At 58.5% G+C, this 26,030-nt stretch overlaps 1 protein-coding gene across 5 annotated transcripts in view; it reads left to right on the forward strand.

The window, feature by feature from the left end:
- Positions 1-26,030, forward strand: part of BAIAP2 (BAR/IMD domain containing adaptor protein 2) — a 63,763-nt gene that overhangs the window by 11,100 nt on the left and 26,633 nt on the right. For all 5 annotated transcript variants that reach the window (XM_043462915.1, XM_043462933.1, XM_043462941.1 and 2 more), the window contains exons 2-3: positions 3,468-3,543; positions 5,025-5,111. In XM_043462915.1, the coding sequence (XP_043318850.1) occupies positions 3,468-3,543; positions 5,025-5,111 (163 nt within the window). The remainder of the gene's footprint in view (positions 1-3,467; positions 3,544-5,024; positions 5,112-26,030) is intronic.

Below are 26,030 nucleotides of genomic sequence, written 5' to 3' on the forward strand. Positions count from 1 at the left end.
GGTGGCAGGGAGCCCTCGTGGCAGCCCCGCTCCCTGCTGGCACCTTATAGATCCTGAGCCAGCCAGGGAGTAAGTAAAATAAGATGCTGGTTCTGAATGTGGCACTCAGCCCAGGACCCCTGCGAGGGGGCAGGCCCGGTCGCCGTGTGCCACAGCGCCACACTTGAAGGGGTTTGGTCTCACTTGCGCAGCACAGGCATGAGTTTGCAGAAGGCGCTGGTCATTGCCATGTCGTTGGGTCTCTGTCCTGGCTGCAGGGAAGTGATCTTGATGCAGGGCCTCTCCTGAGCGCCCCTGAGTTCCACAACAGGCGTGAGGTTGGCCTCATGCTACAGAGAGGTGTGTACGAGGAGGCCGCCCTCCTGGCCTGGACTTCGGTTGCACACGCCCTTTGGCATCAGCAAGGAAGCGAGCTCCCATCTCCAGCCCCGGCACGTGCTGTGGGTTTGAATCTCAACTCCCTCCATCCTTCCAGTGAAGTCCCACAGAACGACGCCATCATTCCCTCACTTCTGAAAAAGTAACAGGTAGCAGAGCCCCGGGGCCTTCCTGGCCGGCTCACCGGGCCTCTGTTGGCCTCTGACTTGCCCCTCCGGGGCCCTGCAATGTGTGGTGGGGCTGCACAGGCCCCTAGTTAGGGGAGCGCTCACTTGCAGTGGGGGTGCCAGGGTCCCACTGCAGGTCTCTGAGGGTAGGTTTGGGCCTGTCACAGGCCTGGGGACAGCATGGCCTCCTGGGTCCAAGAGCGTCTGCCTGAGCCCTGGGACAACCTTGGGCTCGGGCTCTGAGAGGGCCGCCTCCCACAGGGAGGAGCCCCACCAGAGGGGCTGAGCCCTTCTCAGGCCTCCAGGGTCCCTCTGGACAAGGTGGTCTTGGACCTGGCCTGTGTCTGGTGGTCGCAGTTCTGAGCACTCAGTGACCTGGAGGCAGCTGGGAGCCCGCTCTCCCACGAGGGCGGTGTCTGTGAGGAGCTGGAAGGACAGCTCTCCGGCCAGGGCGGGAGGGCCTCCTGCTTCCCCAGCCCCACAGCGTTTAGGTCACTGCCCCTGCCTCAGGCAGGCGAGTCAGCAGCACCTGTGTGAGCAGGCAGTGCCCAGCCCAGGTGGCCTGGCCGGCACCCCAGCGCCCCTCCTGCCCTGCCCCCTCGCACCCACATTCCTCGTGCATGAGCTCAGCTGCTGCACTAAGGAAGCGAAACCTGGCGGCTGTCCCCATGTGTCACTGGGCGGGTGTGGGCGGGCTGCTGCGGTGACCCCCTCTGTTGGCCTGGGCGGCCGCAGGCTGTTTTTTGCTGTCACTCAGGATGTTTGGGGCTCCGGGTGGGAGCTGCGGAGCCTCTTCTTCTGCCCTGGGGGTGGTCCTAGAGCTCTGCACCCCAGGTCGGCTCTCACAGGTCCCCAACCCCAGGGCTCTGTCTCGGCTCCATGCCTATCACTGCAGTGAGACACACATCTTACACTGAAACTGCACGCATACACACACACATATACACACTCACTTGTGTGCACGTCTGGAACACAGAATCGGGGTCAGAAGCTACCCTCACTAGGTCTATACTCTGCTTCAGGTCCATTTCCTTTGGACAAACAAACACATGCACCCGCCAGCGTTTCTCTGCCCCAACGCAGGTTCGGGTGGTGTTGAGCAGCGAGGTGGAGGGCTCAGCCAGCCTGTGCGTGCACCCTCAACAGACAGTCTAACCTGGGGCCCCTCTGCAGCCTTCCTGGACGCCAGTCCCTCATCCACTGCCTGTTACCTGACACCCTGCTCTGACTCTAAGGCTCTTCTTGGGTTGGATGAATCTAGACTCAGGTTCTCCACCAGAGTGGTCTCCAGACCACTGAGCTCCGTCCCTCATTGTGATGGGGCCAACTTTCCACTGAACCTTCACCTCTTAGGTTTCTGAGCAGCTCTGAGGGGTGGCCTGCATCTGAGTAGTCTTGGCTACGATCTGGTCTCCTTGGAGCAGTCAAGGGGTACATTTCCTTTTGAAATGTTTCGGATGGACCCTTGGCTTCCCATCCTATTCAGAGAAAGAGGCGTCCCCACCATGGGCTGTGAGGCTGGGGGGTTGGCCATTACTGTACCACTTCTGCCTGTTCTTCCCTCCCACCACCCTTTCCCTGGCTCCTGCCATCCTGTGCCTGACACCAGCAGGCCCTGGCCTCGGGGCCTTTACACGCACCTGCCTGAAGCCCTCCTCTCTCAACAACATGCTTCTCTCCCCGGTGTCCCCTCTGGGCTGAGCCGTGTCCTTCCCTCCTGTTCTTTGGGTGTGGGATCCTGCCCAGTGTGTGACGTGGGCCTGTCTCCCCTCCCAGGACTTGGTCCTTTGGGTCACTGCTGTGTCCCCCGTGTGCCTCAGCCCTGCTGCAGCACATGGCAGGTGCCCATCCCTTTGCCTTGTCCAGAAAGGAAGGTGCACCTGCCCTGTGAATTGGGGCACATGTTGGGTGTGATCCCACAGCCCTCCTTGGAATCTGTGTTGGTCCTGCTGACTGAGGGCCAGGAACATGGAGGAGAGCAGGGCTGGGATTGCCTGTGTGCCAGGTGGGCAGGGGCTGGCGCTGCCCATGTTCATGCAGAAGCACCTGGGCCTCCATGGTCTGCCCACAGGGCCAGGCGACTTCCCCTCCTTGGCGGCGTTTGTCTCTTACCCTCAGGAAAGATCAGACGCACATCACGATAACTGACCCGGAGATGTGGGATGTGGCTGAGACAGGGTTTTCTTAAAAGTCCCTTGCGGTGTTCTCGCTGGCTGGGGCTGGCACCCGACCGTCAGGGCACATTACCCAGTGGAGCTCACATTTGGCTGTTGTTTGTGTGCGCCTGTTTTTATGCCTCGTAATTAAAACATTTATTTGGCCTTCGCAGTGAAAATCTGATTTCTTCAATCTAAGAACTGGTGCTATTGGCACCAAGACTTGAGTCCATCGGGTGCGCGGATCCAGAGCTGCTGGCTTATTCATCGTGCGGTGTTTGCAATCAGGCTGCGCGTTGCTCTAATCAGAGCTGATGTTTGGTAATTGATGTGTTGAGTGAAGATCGTGGTGGGAGGGGGCTCCAGGCGGCGATGAGCCTTTTGTGTGTGGCCTGCTGGGGGCCTTCCTCACTGACTCAGCCCTGCCAGATGGGGTAATGGCTCCTCAGCGCAGCGTGTCTGAGTGCCAGCTATATGCCGGGCATGGCCCCACGCGTCCTGCACATGCTCACTTGTTTGATCTGCCAGGCCCTGATGGAGCAGGTTCTGGCCTTTCCCCCACTGTACAGGTGTTGGTACCGAGGCTCTGGAACGTCACTTGTCAGAGGACATTCAGCAGGGACCGAGCTGCAATTTGGACCCGAAGCCCGGCTGTGGCTTCGTGGGCTCGACCCACGTATGATGCCTGCGTGATTTTCCCCTCACCATTCAGGCCTCCAAGCGGCCAGGTGTCTTGCCCCTAATGCTGTTCTCTGCTCTCTTCCAGACCATCATGGAACAGTTCAACCCCAGCCTGCGGAACTTCATCGCCATGGGCAAGAACTACGAGAAGGCGCTGGCAGGTGAGGCCTGCGGGTGGGAGTGAGGATGTCTGAGCAGGTGGACAGCTTCACAGGCCCTGATGAGGGACGGACAAAGATGTTTCCAGAAGCCCGACATGGCTGAGCAAGGGTGTAGGCCGTAGGTGCCGCACCACGGAGGCCCGTGATGTTCTGTGCACACCGTGGACACGGCCAACTCTGGAAGTGGGTGGGTCAGCCAGCACGTTTCAGGCCGATAGTGGTTCATTTCCTGAAAGAAACATCCAAGGACATGTCTCACCCCTGTGGGCTTTCTCTTGGAGTGACGTCACTTCATTCTCCGCTGCGCAGGTCGTCGGCCTTGGGGGAACCCATCACGGCCCACCTGGGCTCCTGCTCACATGCCCTAGTTGCTTGGATGTGAGGCACACGCCTCCTTCCAGGCCTCTCATCATCACCCCACCATGAGTTCTGTGTGGACCGGAGTGGGAGGAGGTCTGAAGGCGTCCTCCCCTCCCTGTTTTCCTGGACCTCCCCAAGGGACAGAGCCCCTCAACGGCCCTTGGCCTCCCCAAGGCCAGGCCGGGACTCTCTAGGCTTTCCTGTTGTCTCTTCCAAGGAGCCCACCCTGCTCAAGCAGCGGGCACTCCAGCCCCTGGGGCACGGAGCCCGCACGAGCTCCCGACTGCGTGCACTTAATTGAAAACTACCTAAATAAAATTTGATTGAGTGCCCAGTTATAAGCCCCTAACTGGATTCTGGAGAAAACTGATTAGAAATTGTAATTATGGTGGATGCTCCCCATGGCCCCACTCTGGAGGTGCCCTCGTTCTCCTTCCAGCCTGAAGGGTGGTGTGGAGGGGGCTCCTCCGATGAAGGGGTTTGTAGACACTCCCAAGGTTTTTGAAGGGTCTTTTGAGTTCCTGAAGGAAGCTCTGTCCTGGGCAGCAGCCCCCGGGCTTGGTCCCAGGAAGTCAGCTGGCTTGGAGCTTGCCGTCGAAATCCCCCGCAAAGTCAGGTCCGCCTCCGGTTTGAGCAGAAGTCGCCGTGGGAGGTGGTGTGTGAGGCCCCACCCCCCACCCCCAGCCTGCTGCCTTTAGCCTGATTTGAGTGTGTGACTCACTCCCACTTGCACGGCTCAACCCTGAGACACAGGACATTGTCAGAGCCCTCAGCCCAGGCTGGCTGGGGGTGGTCTTCCTGTCGAAGTAACTTCGCAGGTCTCCACCCGGAGGTTGGTGCTCGTCTCGTCAGGGACACCGGGCCTTGTGGTCAGGGTTGCACCCTGTAATTTGACTGGATTAACTCTGGACGTGAACAGCACACTGAGTCCTTAGAGAAGGTGCTCTCAGCTTTGGGACAAGAGAACATCAACAAGAGACGGGCAGAGGTCCTGCCCTGGCTGGAGCCTGCTGGGCGCAGGGGAGGCAGCTGCGTGGCAGGCGGGCAGGGTGGCCGAGTAGGTGCTGCAGGTGGTAATTTCCTCATGAGGGAAGTAACCACCCCTTCCTCTCCCCTCTTAGGTGTGACGTATGCTGCCAAAGGCTATTTTGATGCCCTGGTGAAGATGGGCGAGCTGGCCAGCGAGAGCCAGGGCTCCAAAGAACTCGGTAAGACCCTGAAATGTGGCAGAGACCCCGGAGGTCCCTGAAGTCGGGTGTCCCCAGGCAGATCAGGGACCCCACCCTGTGTCTGTCCTTCTTTCATTTGGGGTCGTGTTTTCCCTGTCCAGTAAAAAAGGACTTCCTAAACTAATAGACAGTAGTTGCCCTCGGAGCTAGTGAGGGCTGTGGGGTGCATAGGGTGCACCAGGTGGCTCCAGGTCCCCTTAGAAGCGTGGTTTGGGGATGAGTAGACAGGCAGATCCACATTTATAGGTGTTTGTGGCAAAACTTGAATTGGCTGGCATAGAGGAGCCATGTGAAAAGGTGGACTCAGGTGATGGCCTTTGATGGTGTGGGGAAACGTTTCTGGTGTAAAAATTAGTGAGAAAAGGTACACAACCTTGGCATGGTGTGACCAGATTTTGTAAAAATACCCCGGGAGCATGCTTATCTCATGATGGAGACCCCGGAAGCTTAACAAGTGGAGTTTCTGGGTGTGATTCTTTTCTTTCCACTTTTTCTGTGTTTGACACCTTTCCAACAGGAGCTCATGTTTCTTTTATAATCGAGGCACACGATGTGGAATGTAAAGAGCCGTGGGCTCCTCAGAGCAACCCCGGGTTCTTGGCAGGTTGGAGGGCGTTTGGTTTCTCTGTGTGCCCATTCATTCTGGCTCCCAGAGGTGCCTGCGTCTTGCCCACCACATGGTCTTCAGCAGAGCCCGCCCACTCTCGCCAGCAGTCCACCTTCAGACTTTTCACACCATCCTGCCTTGGAAGCTGGGCCAGTCCACCACAGGACTTTGTGGTACCCTCTGCCACTCCCTTGTCTGAGGACACGGTGGCCCAGCTGGCCCCACCGTCCCAGCCCTGAGTCAGCGCCGTCCCTGGCAGCCCTGCTGTGTGTGTTGACTGCCACCCTGGCAGAGCAGCAGCAGCATCTGGGTTTTCCTGAGGCCAGTGTAAAAACCAAAGCAACTCCGGGACCTTCCTGGGCTGGGAGCAGGGGCTGGCGACCGTGGAGACGAGGGCAGGCAGAGTGAGTGGCCAGGGCCAGACTCCTCATGGGGGCTGGCTGCTCACCTGGATGTGGGCCTTCAGTGTTTAAAGAGCTGGCTGCTCTCCAGCTCTCCAGCTCTCCAGCTCTAGGTGGTGGTGGTTTAGTTGATAAGTCGTGTTCGACTCTCGAGACCCTGTGAACTGTAGCCTGCCAGGTTCTTCTGTCCCTGGGATTCTCCAGGCAAGAATACTGGAGTGGGTAGCCATTTTCTTCTCCAGAGGATCTTCCTGACCCAGGGATCAAACTGGGTCTCTGCATTGCAGGTGGATTCTTTACTGACTGAGCCAGCGGGGAAGTCCTCTGTAGCTCTAGAGGGACTCTCGTGGCCTCTTGGGGACGCCGAGCCAACTTGCCCTGGACGTCAGGCCTGCAGGCTTGGCCTGGCTGGTGACATGTTGGATGTTTGGGTGGATGGAGGCCTGAACTCCTTGGTGACCAGTCATGGCTGTAAACCAGCTGGCTCTGAGCTCAGAGGCCACTTGTGGGCCCCGCCTGGTGCTCCTGGGCCTCCCAGCAATGGCTCCTCAGAGGAAGTTTGGGTGTTGAGTATGAGCCTGTGTGTGTGTACACAACTCCTGTCTGTGAGAGGGGCACTTTCTTATCATGGTTGATTGTGGTGGCCGGGAGGAGACGCCCCAGAGTGAGGGTGGACATGTGCAAATCCGCGTGAGATTCTCGAATTTCCCCTCGCCGAAGTCCTTGGGGGTTGTTACAGCAGGCCTGGTGAGCGGATGGCAGGCTCCTGCCATGAAGTCTGCTCATGGAGGGGGCGGGGGCCACACTGGGCGTTGCAGGAGGGACGTCCCTCCTCCCACCAGTCTATTTGCTGTCTGGGCTCCAGCCTGAATCTGGGAACTTCTGGTTTACTTGTGGGTTCTTGAAATCTCTCTAGGGGTTTGTGGTCCATGGGGTCTGTCACCAAATGGGAATTCCCACTGTGTATGTCCAGGAAGGCGCCAGCCAAGGGGAGACCCTGTTTACTCCACTCACGACAGTTCTGACACCAGATGTGGGTTTTCCAGCACCAGCGAGCCCTCCAGTGTCTGAGGACCCCAGCCGGGAGTCCCACAGCTCAGCTCACTTCTGACACCATCTCCCTGGTGTCAGTGCGGACCCTCGTCCTGAAAGACTGCCCCCCCCCCCACCCTAGAGGCCGGCACAAATCGAGGGTCCCCGGTTCCCCACACTTCTGTCCGATTTGGCTACAAACGGGCTTCCCACCACTCCCTCCTCGGGTCTGGCTGTGTGCTGGAACAGCTCACAGAACTCAGGGGCAGGCTTACTGTCTTAAGGATGTCATGAAGGACCCAGCTGAGCGGCCAGAGGAGCAGGTGCCCAGGGCGAGGTCTGGGAGGGTGCCGAGCACAGAAGCTTCTGTCCCTGTGGAGTTGGGGTGCCCTACCCTCCCAGTATGTGGGTGTGTCCACCACCCTGGAAGCTATCTGAACCCCGTGTTTAAGGAGTTTCCAGGCATGAGCAGTTGTTAGCTCAGCCTCCAGCCCCTGTCCTAGAGGATGGGGTGGGGCCTCTACTTCTGATGCTGGCTGTGGCTGGGTCTTCCTGGTGACCAGCCCCCATCCAGGAGCCCAGGCAGAGTTGCCTCTTTGGAACAAAGGACGTTGCTATCACCAGGAGATAACGGGATTAGGAGCTCCATATCAGGAAGTTGGGGGGTGGGGGGGAGGCAGAGACCAGCGTGCCTTTCTTCTCACATCATTGCTCAGTTTTTTCGTTAGGTAACAGCTTTATCAGGACATAATTCACATGCCATACGGTTACCACTGAAAGTGTACAACTCTGTGTTTTCTAGTATATTCAGGAAGTTGTGCAGCCATCACAGCTGTCTCATTCCCAAACTTCTTCATCCCAGAAATGCAAGCCATCCTCGTTAGCAGTCACTCCCCCTCCCCCAGCCCCTGGCAGCCGCTGACCTGGTGTCTGTGTCCACGGCTTTGCCTGGATGTTTCACACAGAAGAAAGCAAGCACTGACCCTTGGTGACCCGTTTGCTTCCAGCTTCTTTCAGTTGAAGAGGGTGTCTTCGAAGTGCATCCGTGTTGTAGCGTGTGTCAGCTCTGTTCTTTTTATGGCTGAATAATACTCCCTTGTCTACACAAGGGAGTAGTATTCCAATCCCCAGCTGATGAACATCAGGGCTGTTTCCACATTTTGACCAGTTTCAATGCTGTTGGTGTCAGCAGTCAGCACAAATGTGTGTGGACACTTCATATATCCCTGGAAGGGGAACTGCTGAGTCACACGGTCGGGGTTGAATTTTTATTAAAGCAGCACACACGCGGGTTTAAAAATAAGTCCCCCTGCCCCCCACATGCCTGAGGCCCACTTCTCAGCCCTACATATTGTCTGCCTGTGTTTGCTTCCATACGCGTAAACAGGCAAGTTTGTGCTGTTTCTTCTGTTTAATTTTGGACATTATTTAATGAATCTTTTTCTAGAGGATTTGGATTTAGCGTTTTTATATTACTCCTCTCTCCCCACCCAAGAGAACAATGACGACTTTTGCTTTAATCAGTGCCCAATATAGCCTTTGTACGGTGCTGGCGGGAACCCTCAGCTCAGAACAGTCTGCCCACAGCACAGCAGACAGCAGGTCTGAAATGGAAGCCTGATGAGACAGACATGAGTGCACACCTGCCCAGGTAGCACACACCTGCCCAGGTAGTGATCAGCCCCGGAGAAAACCTCCTGCCTCTCTCGCTCCATGCCCGCCCCATTCCAGACAACCACTGTCGTGCGTTCTGCCCTGAGACGTGGCGTGCATTTGCTGGAGTTTCTATAAATTGACCTGTGTAGTGTGTGCTGTGCTCTCTTGAGTTTGGCCTCTTTTATCTCATGATTGTTTTGAAAGTCATCCCAGTGTTACACACACCTCCAGACCATCCTGCCTTCATGACGAGTAGTTTCCGCTGTGTGGACGTGCCCTGTTGTTTATACGTTCTTCTGTTGACAGACATCTGGGTTGTTTCCAGTTTGGGGCATTTCCATATCTATGAACTAATGACTTCGGGCATCTTTTCAAGTGCTGTTTGCTGTTTATCTTCTTCGGTGAAATGTCTCTTCAGGTCTTTGTGTCCTTGTTTTGGTTGGGGTTTTGTCTTCTGATTGAGTGTTTTAGGTAGAAGTACTCGGCGGAACCTGGTGGGCTGCCGTCTATGGGGTTGCACAGAGTCGGACACGACTGAGACAACTTAGCAGCAGCAGCAGCTCTGTCAGATACACTTTGCAAATATTTTCTCCCAGACTCGTTGGCCTTTCATTTTTGTCACAGTAGTTTTAGAACAGAAATGTTTAGTTTTAATGAAGTCCAGTTGAGTGATATTTTTTTTTCCTGAACTACGGTCCATAGGTTTTCATTACTATTTTGACAGCTTTGTTTTTCCTAGAGTTAATAACTACCTGCCTTCATTTGCATAGTTGTCAGTTTACAATCATGAACTCAGTCCCAAACCCGAGACTGCACTCTGGGGTTCCTCCCAGCTGGCAGTGGTCCCGTTAACCTGGCTGCTTCTCCCCCTCTTGGAACCTGCCTCCTGGCGCCCCCCACACCCCCAGGGCCAGTGGCTGGGCTGTGCATGCATGGACCACCCTTCTCCAGCCTGGGACTGCGTTTTCTGCGTCCTGGGTCCTGTCTTACTTCCTCAGTTAGGGCGACCATCCTTCCTTTTAGTGGTTCCTCAGCAGGAAAAGGGGAAACATATTTCTGAACTCATGTCTGTCTGTGGATGTTTCTCTGTCTCACGCTAATGGCTTAGAATTCCAGGTGGAAGTTCACACCCCTCAGAGTTGGAAGGCATCACTTCCTTTCCTCTGACTCCCGGTGTTGCTGTCTTCAGTGTCTTGGTGGCTCATTTTTTTTTTTAATGTGAGTTTTCTGTTTTCCCCCTTCTGGAAGCTTTTGGGGTCCTTATCCTTGGGTAGGTTCTGTGAAATTTCCAGATATCACTCCAGTGTGTATGTTGAGGGAGAGAGCCCCAGGGGGCCTGGAGAACGGAGCATCCCAAGGGTGAAGGAGGCGTGCGGCCTCTGGAACCATGGGAAGGTTAACGAGGGCCGGGGTTAAGCTGTAGCTCCTACCTGAGGACAGCAAGGGCACCGGGAAGGGTGGAGGACAGGAGCAAGGGTACGTCCACAAGTGCAGGGTGGATGAGAAGGAGGCACCCTGGGAGAAGTGGGGAAGTCTGGAGCCAAGGAAGGGAGCAAGACTGAGGGTGGGAGTGGGGCTTCGCCCTTGGGAAGCCGGGTTTGTGCGGCCTGCTCGTCATATCTGCGCTGGGATCCACCGGCCTGCAGCAGCAGGCGCTGTACTTTCACGGCTGTAGAGTATTTCATGAACATATAACGAACACAGTGTGTTTCTCAGTCCTCTTGTCCAGTGCCCAGGTTATTCCCCAGGGCGGGGGATGGGGAGGGGCTGCCACTCTGAGCGAGCTGGTCCTTGGGACCGTGATGCTGACCAGGCCCACCGCGGGTGACCTTCACGCGGTTCCACAACAGCCATGTCCTGGGTCTCTCCTTCCTGGCCTCGCCGTCCTCCCACATGACCCGCATGATGCTCCACAGTGCTCCCATCTGAGTGAGGCTGGGCACCACCGCCTTCTGCTCCCGTGCCCTCCTCTGTGTGGGCGAGTCCGACCCTGCAGGCTACCCCACTCCCAGGTGCCCAGGCAGCAGCTCTGGGCCACCTGGCTCCTGGATGGGAGGGGAAGACCAACCCAGGACCAGCATCTTGGACACAGCAGGATGACAGTTTGCACCTGGTTATAGCTCGGGGTATGCTGGGCACCCGTGTACCAGGGGGGGACAATCCAGCCCAGGGGGATGCTTATACTGGGGCTGCCCTGCAGTGACCTGCTGAGAAAGCCAAGGACTCTGGGTCCTTCTGTGCTGCTTACTTCTGCTCCCTGCTTGAAGACTCTGGTAGAAATGGTAGAGATTTTCAGATTTAGGACCCTTTGCTTGTGGCGGTAATGTGGCAGGGATGGGGTACGCTGGTGCATTTTGGCCACTATCCTTGTGAAACTGTCGCTTAGGAAATGTTCTCTTTGCAGCTCTTTGGGCCCATTGGCTCTGCCTGCAGCCCTGGGCGTCTGTATGAGCTCCCTCTCCCCCAGTGCTGATCAGGACCCCAGGGAGGGGGGCCTGTGCTGATGACCAAATGATCCTGAATCGTGGACATTCATCGACAGGCTGTTTGGTCTGGCATGTGGCTCATGCTTATAGATGTCTGTAACGTTTGAAGAGAACTTATATCCCCCAACTAGTCTCTGATTCTGGGTGCAAGGTTCCTAACTGTGTTCAGATCTTCAGTACTTCCAGTTCCTAATTAGTAAGTAAAAGAGGTGTCCGTCTTACTCTCTAGGATGGTGGGCTCCTTGGTTTCTCTGTACGGTTTTTGCTTTACGTGTTTTCTAGCTGTGTTACTAACTGCATAAACTGCGAGTTACGTGCAGTTGTGTTTTCCTGACGAGCTGAACTTTGCGAGGGGACCCCTGTCCCCACCAGTCCCGTTTTCAGTCTGTTTTGTTTCATGCTGAGTTCGTTTTCCTCCGCCCTTCCTGTCTGCAACCCTGGGGAAAAGCTCAATTTCTGACCACTTTCTTCTCAGCAGACCTTCCTCCCCTGGGTGGGAGGGAAGAGGTGTGGGATCTCTGCTTTCCCAGGGACGAGCCAGAGCCCTCAAGGGGAAGCCTCCGGGGAAGCGGCGCTCCAGCCGAGGTGTGGCAGCGCCCTGGAGGAAGCTCTGTTCACACTGGCAGCGTCCCAGGCTGGGCGCCAGGCTCCTGACCAGAGACGTCATCTTGATGGGGCTTCGTCTGCCTTCTCACAGCCCGCTTCCCGCCGGGATCCCTCTGGGTGTGGCCCCTGGCGGCTGTGGGGTCAGGGATCGCCAGCCAAGCAGTGGCAGACACCCTGGCCACTCCCCAGTCACCCTCCTTTCTCTGCCAATCCCTGCCCCGTTCTTCCGGTTCTTCCTGCCTTTTCTTTCCCACGAAGGGCAGGAGCTGTAGGGCTCAGGCTTTGCTCCCAGGGCTGGCAGCCTGCTAGGATGGTGTGGGATTCAGCCATGCCGACCCTGAGTGGACCGAACCCCCTCATCTCCCTGCGAGCCCTGGGCCCTGTCCTTCCTGCGTAGAGTGAGGATCTTGAGCAGCACAGAGCCCTCAACACCGCCATGGCAGCCAACCGTGTACTCCCCAGGGCTGGACCTCTCGTCGCCGGGGCAGAGGCTTCTGCTGTGTGGTCTCCTGCGCTGAGCAAGGCTGAGGCCCGTGGAGGTCAGAGGTCAGAGCCCAGTCGCCGTGCGGCAGCTGAGCAGCAGCAGCTGTCCCTTTGTTCCCCTTTCCCGTGGAGAGCGAGTGGCCGCTTGGCCTTTGGTCCGGCGGCTGGGAAAGTGGCCTGAGGCTGCAGTTGCAGACCTCACAGCAGAGACGACCTCTCATCCTCACTCTGCCTGGCTTTGGATCGGCTTTGATAGGCAGGCGGCTTAGCCGGGGTGCTGGGATGGCCGCCTTTCCCATCACCTCACCTCCCTCTTGTCCCCGGCTGGCAGCCACCCCCACTTGCTGTTGGCGTGTCCCTGGACCGCCACCCTCCCCGTTCTGTCCGGGCATGCCCGGGGCCTCCCGCAGCGGGGGATGATGTTGCTGGTCTGTGTACTTGGGTCCAAGGCCCCATCTGCTCCCTCTCCTCACGGCTTTCTGTGCTCGTGGGGCTCACCGGCAGCTCAGGGCCGGGGGCATGTGCTATCTGGGTCCAAGGCTCTAGGCCAGTCCCCAGCGTGTGCAGACCTGCACCTTCCCCAGGCCAGGGAGCCAAGAGGGTGACCCCAATCACGGCGCTCCGTGAAGGCTCACGCTCCAAGCTCATAGACCACGAATTAGGGGGTTGCTGAGATCTGGAAGTGAAAATGTTCATCCTCCTGCTTCCCCATCTGCCTGGAGGCCGCAGGGTAGAGGGGGCAGGTGTCCCCTTGCTGGTCACAGCAGGGTGGGTGTGCCCCCCTCTCCCCGCCCCCCTGACACGGGCAGCCTGAGATGCCAGTGTGGTGGGGAGCCCGAGGCAGAGCGTGGGTCTGTGCTCTGGTGTGGGCTCCGGGCCTGGTCTGGGAGGTCAGGTCTCCAGGTCAACTCCTTTTGCCCTGAAGGGGGCCAGTGCAGGAGCCATCCCACCCTAGGTGCTGTCAGCACTGCCGTGTGCCCTCCAGGCTCTCCCACTGCCTTAAGCTTTAAGTAACAGGGTCCCTCAATCATGTCAGAGAGCAGGTGGGGACCCCCCCAGTGCCCGTCCCCTGCTGGCAGAGGCCAGGTATGGCGTCTCACCCATGCCCTGGGGTGAGCGCAGTGGCTCCTCCTCACTTCTCCACCCAGCCTCCGTGTGAGCTGTCCCCAGGCCCTGCTGAAAGCACATGTCCCCCAGTCCAGGCAGTGAACAGGCTGGCTTCCAGGCCTTCTCTTCCACCCTCACGTCCACTTGTGCAGAATCAGCGTCTGTCCTGCTTGCTGGTTTCTTCCCCAGTGTTGGCTCCTAGGGATGCCACCGTGGCTCTTGATCTGGTTCTTTGTGCAGGCGAGGCTGCCGTCCCATCCCCCTGACAGCCGTGCCACCATGTGCAGCAGCCCCCAGGGAGCTGGCACACCTAAACACGTCCTGCCCACTGGGCAGCCGTCTGCAGCCAGGCCCCTGGCTCCGCTCCCCAAAGCAACTGTGCAGAGTAGAGCTGAGCCCAGCATGGGCAGGAGTGGGAGGTGGAGGCCAGGGTCCCCGTGCACCTGGGCTGCGGGCACAGGGTGCCCACGTGGGCAGGTAACTCAGGTGCTCTGTGCTGGAATCGTTCATGCACGATGGGGGTCAGCTAGCTCCTGTGGCTGTGCAAGAGGCTGAAGTGACACCCCCAGGAGCACTCTAGGCTTTCCTGGCTGGCAGCGCTGACATGAGGCCGTCATCTGCAGCAAAGGGCCCAGCCTGCCCGGAGCCCTCTGTTGCCTCGGTGTATGGCCGAGTTTCACAGCGGGCGCATCCCTCCAAAGCCACTGTCCGGGGCCTGTGCTCAGAGCTTCACCCTGGCCATCTTGTCCGTCTGTGCAGCTGAGGGCCAGTGACCGAGCAGCTGTTTTGTTTGGCCCTCACCATCTCCTGAGGCCTCTGTTGTTTTCTCTGCCTTTGAAGAACCCGCTTGTTTGTGAACCCAGGCGTGTTCATGCTTGCAGTTGCCCTAAGTACCCAGATCTGTCCCGGTGCCCAGGAGAGGGCAGGAGCTCCCTGCTGGGCGGGGCCTCGGGGTTGGAGGTGGCTCCCCTGAACCTGAAACTGGGCCAGGTTTGGCCGTGAGTCACTGGATTAAGGTGTGGCCTGAACACTCCCCTGGGCGTTTGGCTGCTGTCCATGCCCGGCTGCCCAAGTGAAGAACAGAGGCGGGCCATCCCATGCCACCTTTGGAGACTTGCTCCGTGGGGACCCGGCTACCTCTTTTGGTTCCTGCTAATGCCGCCAACTTTCCCACGACTGCCTCATGCTTAGAGGCGTGAGGTGGCCAGTCCCTGCACGCAGGTCACTGCAATGCAGGGGCCATATGGCCCGAAGGACCTTCACGACTATTGCCGGATGATTCCATTCACAGAGATGGTTCTGAGATGGCACCACAGGCCATCCACAGATGGGGGGGCTGCCTGCCAGGTTGACTTCTGTGCCTTCCGGGAGGCTGTCGGGCTATATCATGGTCCCTTCCACGTCAGGCAGAGCTGGTCACACGTGGCCGGGGAGCCTGAGTGTGTCCCAGCCTCCTCTGCAGGTGGGTGACAGTCTATCACATCCACCTTCTGTCAGACCCTAACAACAGGACATGACTGTGACTGCTGGACCCTCCTGACAAGACGCTGCTTGGAGGACTTATTAGAGCCTGCAGTGGGAGCCGTGTTCATTTCACATCCCTGAGGGTCCCCACTCGGGACCGTGTCACCCCACTCTGTGGTCCCATGCTGGCCACAGGCCCCTGTGCAGGACAGCGTCCCCAGGCCAGCCTGGAGTGAGCGTCTTTCCTGCATCCTGCCTTCACCTCCCTTCTGCAGCTGGAACACCACTGCACACGGAGGCGCTCTCCCTGACCCCCAGGGGGAGTGGCCGGCACACAGTCCCCGGAGCCCCAGGATCAGGGTCTCTGCTCTCTTGGCCTCCTTCAGGCCTCTTGACACCAGACAGGACTTTTGTGGTGTCTCTGCCTCTGTGCTCGACTTTGTGTAGATGCTAGACAGATCAGAGGGGCTGAGCAGGGATGGGGGGCTGCAGTCTGAGGGCCTCCTGGACTCACATACCGGGTGTGAAGGGCTGGGGGCTCCAGTGTATCCGCTTTGCCCGCCCTGGTGAGAGCTTTATGGGGCCGGCTCAAGCCTGTGTCGGGAGGGATTAATAAACATCTTAATTGGATCTGCCTGTTCTCGGTGGCTTTGGCTGAGCAGGAGAGATGGCTCAGCATGTTTTCATGCTTCCTTGGTGTCCGAGGGCCCCCTCTGGGGTGGCAACATCCGCAGGGTACAGCAGTGCATGGCTGGGTCTTCTGAAAACAGGCGGGGGACCCCGGGCCCTCTGACCTGGTTCCTGGGGGTCCTGCTGGGGAGGAGGGGAAGAGGGCCCTCGGCCGCGTTCATGCTGGTGGTGATGAGGGGCTAACAGGGTCTGTGAGGACCGGGCCTGGGCCTTGTTCCTGCCGAGGGGGGACGTGTGGCCTGTCCAGGGTCTGCAGCCGGAGGCCCACCGAGGTGCAGCAGCACGCGCACGAAGTCTCTCCCGGCCTGGCCAGTCTGACTCGAGGGCCTGCGTGTCTGGAGGGCGCTGGGGGCCCCCAGTCCTGTGACCGCACCATGTCTCCCCCTGAATTGAGGTACTGCCGGCAGTGTGTGCTCAGTCTGCAGTCCCCCACCCCCACCCTGCAGGTGAGAGTGAAGAGGGAGGGGTCCTTTGTTGATCCTTTGTTGACCTGGTGCAACCAGGGTCTGCATGGACCAAGGGGAGAGGACGCCAGGTTGACCTGAAGTTCCTGCCTCCCTGTCGCCCAGGCTCAACCCGTGTGCTCCACAGCCTCCCATCATCCAATTCCTTGACGCTGCACCCCCAGCTGGCCTGAGTGGCCAGCCTGAGAACCCTGAGTGTGACCGTGGATGCCTGAGAGCATGTGAATTGGCCGGGGATGCGTCCAAATATATATCTGGTTCCAGGAGGTGTGGGGCAGGCCTGAGCTTCTGAGATATGAGCAGACTACCAGAGTGGCCGATGTCAGTCCAAGACTGACCCAGTGCAGGTAGGGCGGAGGCCAGCCCGGAGGGTTGGGCCACGTGTGGTCAGCACCTTGTTCCACGACACCCTGGTGCCCTGGTGTCCAGCTGTGAACACAGCACTGACCTCAAGGAGCCATCTGGTCTTGCTCCGCTTCAGAGCGGCAGTCAGGGAGGGTCACTGTCCGCTGTCATCACCATGGTAACAGCCATTGATTTTTGTCCTGGTTACCCCTCTGGCCACCTGCCATGTTTTGCCATTTTGTAGGCAGGAGAAGAACGCTGCTTCTCCCAGGGAGGAGCTGGCGGCTTTGAGGCCAGCAGGGAGGATGGGAGGTTGGTGGCTGATCCCAGAGGGGTCCCCCGGTGTTGTCTAAGCTCCGCGTCCCATCCTGGTGGCTCCCACAGCCGGCGCGACATCCCCGCAGCCCCTTGGCTGTCTGTCTTCCTGGAACGAGAGCTCTATATTCGTGCCTTGTTCAGGCGTATGCTAATTAGCTCTCAGAGGCGCCTTTCCGCTCTGGAAGCCACTAGAATAATTGAGCATTATGGAAATTTGCTTTAGAAGGCTTCAGTAGGCAGTGGGTGCTCCCAGCCAAGTTTGAGCAGCTGACCCCTTGGCTCAGAGCCCCTTGGCCACCGGCAGGGGCCGCAAGCTCCGGCTCCTCCTGGAATGACAGATCCTCAAGAAATGAGTGTTTTGGCCCCTCGGTCGCCGCCCGTGGCCCAGAGGTACACCTGATGGTGCGTCCTGCTCGCCGGGTTGAAATCCAGCTCTGGGAGGACAGGGCTGGAGTTCTGGTCTCCAAGGAGGGTCGGAGGCCTTCTCTGTGCCCTGAGCACCATCTGGGGCTGCTGAGGACTACTCCGGCCTAGGGCTCTGCCTGGGAGGAGGTAGGGAACGCCAGCAACCCCGCCCACTGCACCGGAGCGCACACACGTTAGGCCCGTGGTTTCAGTCACGGCCCTGCAGTCTCAGTCTCGCCTCTGGCTGGGGTGCTCGTGTCCTGGGTTGGCACAGCTTGACGTCTGCTGGGGGCGGGGAGCAGCAGGTTACAGGACTGGCCTTCCGGGCTGCGGCCACCCAGGGAGCCCATAGGGACCCACACGGGCAGGGACTCTGCGCACTGGACATTCCTGTCTTTCCCATGTGTTCAGATCCGTCCTAGAAGCCTCGTGCGCTGGGAGTGCCCAGTGTGGTCTGGGATCACTGGATATTGCCCAGGTCCAGGCAGCTGGGGAGCCGGGTCCTCATCAGTGTCCCCCACATTCATATTGCTGCTGAAGATACCCACTTTCTTGTTGCATTAGTTCCCCTGAACCCCAACACTGTGCCTTCCCAGGAACCCCCCCCCCACCCTGTGCTCTTGTCCACAGGGCCCTGTGCAAGGCCCGTCTCATGACCAGGGTCAGAGATGGGCACAGCCCTCTTTCGGTGGGAAGGACACGGGTGTGGGGTGGGGTGGTGAGGAAGAGAGCACACAGCCGGGACCCCTGCCCAGGCCGGACATGGTCACCAGGGAAGAAGGGCCTAGGCTGAAGAGAAAGGGCACCACAGGTGGGTGGTACCCTCCTGCCTGCCAGGGCTGGGCTCCACAGAAGGATGTCCTGTCTTGCTGCCCAGTTCCTGAACCACTGCACCTGCCATCCTCCCACTTCAAGAAGGAGGGTGTGGTGGGACCTCTGAGTCTAGATGGATGGCACCCAGCTTCTTGGCTGTCAGGGTCGCTGTTACTGATGGGGGCAGACACTTGCCCGGCTCTTTCTCTGGGGCAGGGACTGGGCCGTGAGCTTTGCCAGTCCAGCCTCCTAATCAAGAGACCTGTGGTCTCACTGATTTCATCCTGGGATGGGGTACAAATGTGTACACGTAACCAATGAGACAGGTCAGCCCAGTCCTGGAGCCCTTTTCGTGGGATGCCCAGACTGTTGGAGCCTGTCAGCCCCTGGTCGCCCTGTGATGGACATCCCCCAGCTGGTGGACACACAGCGGGGTGGAGGCTGGTCTGTGCTCTGGGGGATGGTTCTGCTGTGTGGCACTGGGTCCCTGGGGAGGCCCGTCCATAGTGGTTATTGGACTCCCTCCCTACCCCCCAGCCAGGGCTCAGCCCGCCTGTGTCTTCCAGAGATGGGAAGTGCCCTCTATGACCTCCCCCACCATGGGGCCCCAGCCTCCTTCTCCTGCTCATGTAAATCAGGTTTTAGAATTTTCTCTGGTTGCCCCCTGGACACTGATACTGGAAGCATTGCTCCCCTGTGACGGTCACAGTGTTGTGGAGAGGGGACTGGCCCCCCATGCAGTGTGCCCAGCCTTGGGGTCTGGCAGCCAGGTGAGGACTGCTCCTTCATCCCATGCTGTCGCCAACCTTTGCTGGGGGTCAGCTCAGGCCACTGGCCGTCTCCATGGGAGCCAGTGCGAAACTGGTTTCCTCAGGCCTGTGTTGCTTTGGCAAAAAAACATGTTCTTTTTTAAGCTTAAGTGGGTGAGAACTCAAATCCTTCCTGAAATCCTGTCTTCACTCCTTTGGGATAAGGAGCCTAGTGTTGTGGCCTGGGAGGGGGCCTCAAGTGGAGTCTGGCCCCCTCGGCTCACAGAAGGGGGAGTGGAGCTGGTAAGATGCCGGCCTGTGAACAGCCAGACCCTGGGGACAAGGGCCACCCCTCCCACCATCCTGGCTTGTTCCCAGTCTCCCAGATCCACACTCCCCCTCAGCTTCTTGTCATTTGCAGATTATAAGAACATGTATTTTTTTTTTTTTTTTGCAAAAAAAAGAAAAGCAGACTGTCTTTAAAAATGTCAGCGTTGTCAGAGATGCAAGTGGAGAGGACTCTTCTGGATTTAAGAGGCTGAAAACTCCCGACTCCCGGAGGAGAGATAAGAATTCTGGTGCCGCTGGAGGTTAATTCCTCGTAACCCGTGATTTAGCCTGTTTATGACTGACTTGTTCCAGATGCTCACGGAGCAGCGTTTAGATAAACAGAGCACTGATTTATTGAGAGAAAGACCTGAAGAGCTGGGTGTGAGGTCCCAGCCTGGGGAGTAGCTCTCAGGCGGTGGCATGTCAGGGCACCAGGCCCCACGATGTGGGCGCTGATGGAGGAGGGTCTGTGTCGGTGGCCACCCTCCCTGGGTCAGGATGGCCGCGGGCCGGTGCACACAAGTCATGATCTCCAGCTGTAGAAGCTGACGTGCTGGCCACACCACAGTGCTCACTACTGTCTTGGATGGTTCAGCCAAAAAGAGTGTGCGTGGTACATAATGTACGTGTGTTGGGAAGAGAGCTGGGGAGCCTGGTGGAGGGCGAGTGGGTACCTGCTTTGCTATTTTTGCAGCTTTTGGGGGGTTTGGAGGGTGGGGCTGGGAGAAGTGTGTTCTGTCTTCTCAGCGCTGATGAGGACAGATTGACGGTCCCGTTGATCGCAGGGCCGTGGATGGAACCTCTGGGTGTGGCTGTAGAACCGGCCTCCATTCAGGTCCCCTAAGAGTCAGCATTCAGTGCCCTGGGGGACAGCCTGGTGTCTTGTGGAGCTCAGGTGGGAGGCAGGGCTGCACCTGGGCTGAGCTTGGGCTTAAGAATCAGTGAGATGAGCCTCCCCACCAAACTCCGCCCTGCCATCTCTGGGTCATCCAGGGCCACAGGCCTCCTTTGTCCTCCTGGCCCGCAGGCGGCTCTCCTTCCTGACCTGCCTGGCCCACTTGCCTTTCACCCCACCCCATTCCTCACCGGCCCATGGTTTGTCTGCCTCTCCCGAGAAAGAGTATGGCGACCACGGAGGCAGGGCCTCTGGTTAACCCTCTCACCTTCAGCGGCACCTGCATGGAGCACGTGCTCACGAAACAGCCGTCAGAGGGGTAAGATGAAGGTGAGCGAGTGCCCCAGGCTGCGAGCAGGTCACCTTCGTCACAGTAACAACTCCCACATCAAGACACCAGCCTACAGTTTCTAGAGTCTGTGCCTTTGAAAAATCTGGTACATATAACTTTCTCTAGTCTCCTGGACTCTTTCATCTCTTCCCAAAGATCCCAGTTTGGGGAAACACTTGAATGTTTCTGAGATCTGAGATGTCAGCGGTGGGTCCTACATCCCCGAACATGTGTAATGTGAGTGAAGACATCTCGCTTCTGACTCTTGCTGCTCCTCGCGTATCACAGTGGGGCCCCGTCGTTTGGATGTCCAGACCTGGCCTCCTGTGGGCCTTGGTCCTGCTCACACTGCTCCGCTCAGGGTCTGCCCCGCTGCCATCCTCCCAGGCGTGGGGCCTTCCCACGCCAGGGCCCCCTTTTCCTCAGCCGTGCCCTCACCTTCCAGCACATCCCCACACTGCCTCTGTGCTGGCGGGGTCTCTAGTTTCTGCCTTCTCCTCTCCTTGGTGGGTGCCTTTAGGCCCCAGGGGCTGGCCAGCACTCACCCTGGCTGATGCCGGGCCCTTCCACCTTGTGCTTGTACTGAGGTTCTTGCCAGGGGCTGTGCACCGTTCTTAAGAATCTGTTGGGAATGTCTTTGCATCAGTGGTAAAACCGAAGCAGAGTGACAGCCAGGCGCTCTCCCTGGCTCACCATCCCTGCATTTGGTAGAAGCCAGCTCCTACTGGGGGGCCAGTGGGGGCAGAGTCTCCCCTGGGGACGGCCCCCCGCCCTCCTGGCTAAGCTCTGAAGCAAGAGGGATGCTGAGTCACCCCGACTTGCTGGAGAGGCAGGCTCCTCATTGTGGAATCAATTCCTATTAGTATCTGCAGCGTCGTCTTCCCAGGAGATTTGGACGAGCCTGGAGCAGGGAGCAGGCCCTGCAGAGATGGCAGTGGGTGCCTGGGAGGGGCGCTGGCTCTGGAGGAACCTGGGAGGGCCTGGCAGCACCGAGGCTCCAGCCCCTGACGTGGTCACGGTGCTGGCCAGAGGCCCCCTCTTTACTCAACTCTCCTCCCCCTGCCAGGATCTGCTGGCTGGTGGACTTTCTTTCTCTAAGAAGATGGGAAAAACCTCAAAAATCATGTTGCGAAGATTGTTTACAAACAGAATTTAGGGTTGTTATAAAACTGCTTCCTAAAGAGAGAGCTGATTGTCACAGCAGCAGTGTTTGTAACAGCCCGAAAGTGGAAGCACCCAAATGTCCACCGGCAGACATCAGTGGATGACTAGGTAAAGTGTGGCCCCTTCCCTGGAATGTCATCCGACTGGGGCGGGAATGAAGCCCTGACACACGGCCACCGGTGAGCCTCAAAAACCACAACGCTCGGCGAAGAAGCTAGACACAAAGGTCTGTGTCATGGGATCCCGTTGATAGGAAACACCCTGAACAGGGAGATCCATATAGATACTAGATGAGTGGTTGCCCGAGGCTGGAGGGAAAGGGGAGTGACTGCTGATGGGGACAGGTTTCTGGAGTGATGAGAACCTTCTGGAATTAGGAGCGGCGGTTGCTCAACCTTGTGACTGCCCTTGAGGACAGAGTGGCCGGTTGCGGGCCCCACAGGCCTGGGCTCTCCAGCCCTCCCTGTCCAGCCACCCTGGCTCCAGTGTTGTGCCCCTGTTGGGGGCCAGGTCCCTACTAGGAGGGTAGACCAGTTCTTTCTGCGTCTGTCACCCAGGACAAGGCCACCACCTTGGGAGCCAAGGGCCCTGCCTGGCTCCCAAGGCCACCGCCCTGCCTCTTTTCAGGAGTCCACACACCATCTGCAGGACGCTCGGGCTCCCCAGCCCCAGGTGTACAGAGCAGAGGGGTGGCGACTGTCCTGATCTTGCCCTGTCCTAGTTGCACCAGCCTGACTGTGATGGAGGGAAAGGTGGTGACCGGCACATCGCCTGTGTCTGTGAGGAAGCACAGCTCGTGTGCTGGCGTGTGTGTGTGTGTGTGTGTACTGCCCCAGCCCCCGCCTTCCCCTGGGGGCAGGGAGCTGCCGTGTGTGCCGGATTCCACTCTTAACCCAAACCCGGGAGGCGGGTGTTTAATGAGGTTACCGGGAATACCAGGAATTTTTAAACTCCAGTGCTGAAGGGTGTGCAGCCGGAGGTGACTCACCCCTGACCTGGCGGCCTCCTCGAAGGGTAAACACTGGGTGGCGGGGCTGAGGAGGGCGTCATCCGGTTCTCAGGTGCCTGTCTGGGTTTCTGACGTGGTTCTGTCCTGGGTGAAGCCCCGTGGCACCCATGTGTGCCCTTCTCCTGTCTCTGCTCCCGACGGGCCACTCTCGAACCCTCCTCAGTGCCAGGGTGGTCTGCCACTGCCCCCACTGCAGCACCCGGGGGCCTGGCCACCTGCCTACCACCCCCCATGTTCACACGTCCCGGGACCCTGGCAGTCCCACCAGGGGGTAGCGCTTGAGCTGGTTACCCTGCTCGCCGCTGTTTGCTCTGGTGAGGCCAGGTTTGCGCTGCTATCTTAAACCTGGTTTTTTGAGTTCAGGGCCCACCTGCACTGTCGACCCGGACCTGGATTCCCAAACAGGCCTGGCTCAAAGCCCGCAGCCTCCTCCTCCCTGGGCGGGGTGGGCCTGCAAAAGTGTGCCCCCTCGTGCTGTCCTTTGAGCTCGGAGAAGCAGGGAGGTGCACGGAACCCAGGGACAGGATGTGGCTCTGGCTGGCCGCCTGGCTCCAAGGACCCAGAAGGCACTTGGGTAAAAAAGGACCGGTGAGTGTCCACGCTGATGCCTGAGGCTCCCTGCTTTTCTGGGAGCCGAGTTCGGGGCACAGCCTCATCCCCGGACGGAGTGACCATCCCCTGCAGCCGGCCCAGTGCCCCCACGGTGCTCTGGGTCCACCGCCCAGTGGCCTGCACACACACACCACCACCTTGCAGACATGTTCACGGGACTTACTGCAGCGGCTTGTAAAACGCACTGTGTAAGTTCCCCGTATGGACCAGCTTGTGCAACCACTGGCTTGCAGCTCAGAGCCATTTGCCCGTTCCCCACATGTACCCCAGGGACAGGGGGATCTCTGGCGAGCAGAGGCAATGGGGTGTGTCCCAGTATATTGATGGAGCCTGGGGTGTAGGGGCCAGAATCTCCACATACTCTTCTTGGCAACAAAAATTCCTTTTTTTAAAGGATTTGCTGTTTGTTGTTGTTTTTGCCGTTTTTCAAACATTCTTGAATTGGTTGTGTACGGCCTTTTAAGGAAATACGTGTTTTCATTTTGAGTCGGATGTTAATTTATGATTCTGGGGCCTCAAGTATGTCCAGCAGCGCCACTTGCTGTGTCTTATTTATGGACTTTGTGTCACTTGAGAGAGCCCTTGGGGCCCGAGGGTGACCTGTGGGTCCGGACTTCGATGCACACCATTCTTAACACAGTTCAGCATCCCCACGGAGCAGATCAGATCTGGGGGGGCCTCACCCCGCTCGAGAGCTGCAGGTCTGTGCCAGGTGGGTCAGGGTGGCAGCAGCCTGGCCTTGTCCTCTGGGCTGCCCACTTGTATTTGTCTCTGTGGTTCCTTTTTCAGCCAAGGATGGGGACCAGGAACCTTCCGTCCCCTGTTGTCTTTGGCCAGTGGAGAAGTGGATCAGGGCCCGGAGAGGACGATTGAGACTCGAGCCATATCCTGCTGGGGCAGGTCGACCTCAGCTCAGCCCTGGGCGTGTGGTTGACCATCAACCATGCTGACCACGGGTGGCCACAGTGGAGGCGGCACCTTCTTGCCCCCAGGCACCCTGCGCCAGACAGCACTATCAGGCACAAAGTCAGGCTGCTCTTTGGACCCTGAGGGAAGTGACTTCCAGGGACTCTTGATCCCAAACGGGTGTCGCCTGTGCCCTGGTCCCAGTGCTGGCGTCCTGGTGGCTCAGTAACATTTATCATCTTGGGTTGGGGGTTATGTCCCAGGAGCTCCGAGGTCTGCCCCCGTTCTGGCACCTCCCCGCCCCATCCTCTCATTCCCCACTCGTGGGTGAGCGTGGTCCTGGAGGCAGATCCTGTGTGGCCCTGCCCTGGTCTGTCCGGTCCCTTAGCTTCCTGGAGCTGCGTATCTACAGGAACATCGCGCTGGGGTGCTGCTGGGAGAGAGAAGGGAGACGGAGGCTCACGCACACAGCCACAAGTGTGCCCACTCCACACCCACGCTCAACATGGCCACACACGCTCACACCCACTCTCTCTGCATTCACGCAGGCACTCACTCCCACACACGCTCACAGACACACACACCCTGTGTACCCGCATGCACACGCCTTCCCCCACTCACACCCACACAGACACTGCGTTCACACCCACGTGCTTGCTCACGCTCATGCTCTGTGGCGCGGGCCCTGCCCGCGAGCACCCTTCGCAGCCTCAGGCTGGGCCTGGGCTTCTTCCTCTCTCCACAGCAGCCGTGCACAGCCTGCTGCCTTTGGTGCCAGCCTGGGGTCTGTGTTTCCTCACGTGCTGCCTAGGAGGGGGTCTTCCCTCCACCGGCACAAGCAGCAGGCTGGACATTTAGCCCAGGGTCTGGTAAGCCCCAGCCATGTGTGATCCGACCTCATGACCAAGGGGACCTGCCAACACGCTTGTGTCTCCCTTTTTGACTGCACCTCACGGCTTGCAGGATCTTCGTTCCCAGATTAGGGATTGAATCTGTGCCCTCAGCAGTAAGATCACCGAGTCCTAACCACTAGACCACCAGGAAAACCACCCCCGCCAATGTCTCTTGATGGGGATGTGCGGTTGGCTTTGCCTGTTCCCTAGCACATGACGGCTCCTGCCAGCTGCCAGATGACCCTGGGGCTCCTTCAGAGGCGCTCTTGTCTCTTCCTCCTCCCTCAACAGACATCCGTGTGTCTGAGGCAAAACCAGTCTTTTGGGAACTCAGTCCAGCAGCACCCTGAGAGGGAGAACTCAGAACTCAGACAGGAGGCAGGGCACCCGATGGCTGGAGAGGTTGCCCTTGTTCCAACAACAGGGAGAGACCCTGGGAGGCAGGGCTCCAGGGCCTGCAGGGTGGAGGTGGGCACCGCCGCCACCTAACAGCCCACTGACCTTGGGCAGCCTGCCCCAAGGATTGGTGGAGATCTGACCACATGCGGCCAGTGGTCACTGTGCCCTGTGGTCATCAGGGCTGAGAGCAGCTGGTGGAATGGCCCGATGACCAGGAGGAGCTGGCCTCCCCCAGATCCTACCATGCTTCTCGGAGGGAACATGACCCCAGGGATCACCTGCATGCCATCCATGTGACCTTGGAGGGCAGACAGCATCATCCCTTTAGGGCAGGAGCCACAGGAACTGTTCTGCTTTCTAGGAAGCCTTGTGGAGACCAGGGGTTCTCCTCATGGCTGCCCACCCAAAGAATTCTCTGGATCATGTGAATCTGAGTGGCCTGGCCATGAGGGGAGGGACATCCTGGTGTAAGCAGCACCTCCGGGACAGTTAGTCAGCAGGTCCCGAGGGCAGGGATGTGCCTTCCTCCATGTGGCCACAGTGTGTGGTCAGCGCCTGTTTAGCAAATACTTGCCAATGAAATGAATTCAGCCCACACTGCCCGTTCCAGACCCACTCTCTGCGGAGGAGGAAGTGAGCCATTTGTCCAGGGAGGTCCTTTGTGCTGACTTGGTGGGTGTGGGCGGTGGCCCTGAGGATCATTGGAGGCAGTTGCTGTGTGTGCCCCAGCCTG

This window comes from Cervus canadensis, chromosome 1, assembly GCF_019320065.1.
Source record: "Cervus canadensis isolate Bull #8, Minnesota chromosome 1, ASM1932006v1, whole genome shotgun sequence".
NCBI lineage: Eukaryota > Metazoa > Chordata > Mammalia > Artiodactyla > Cervidae > Cervus > Cervus canadensis.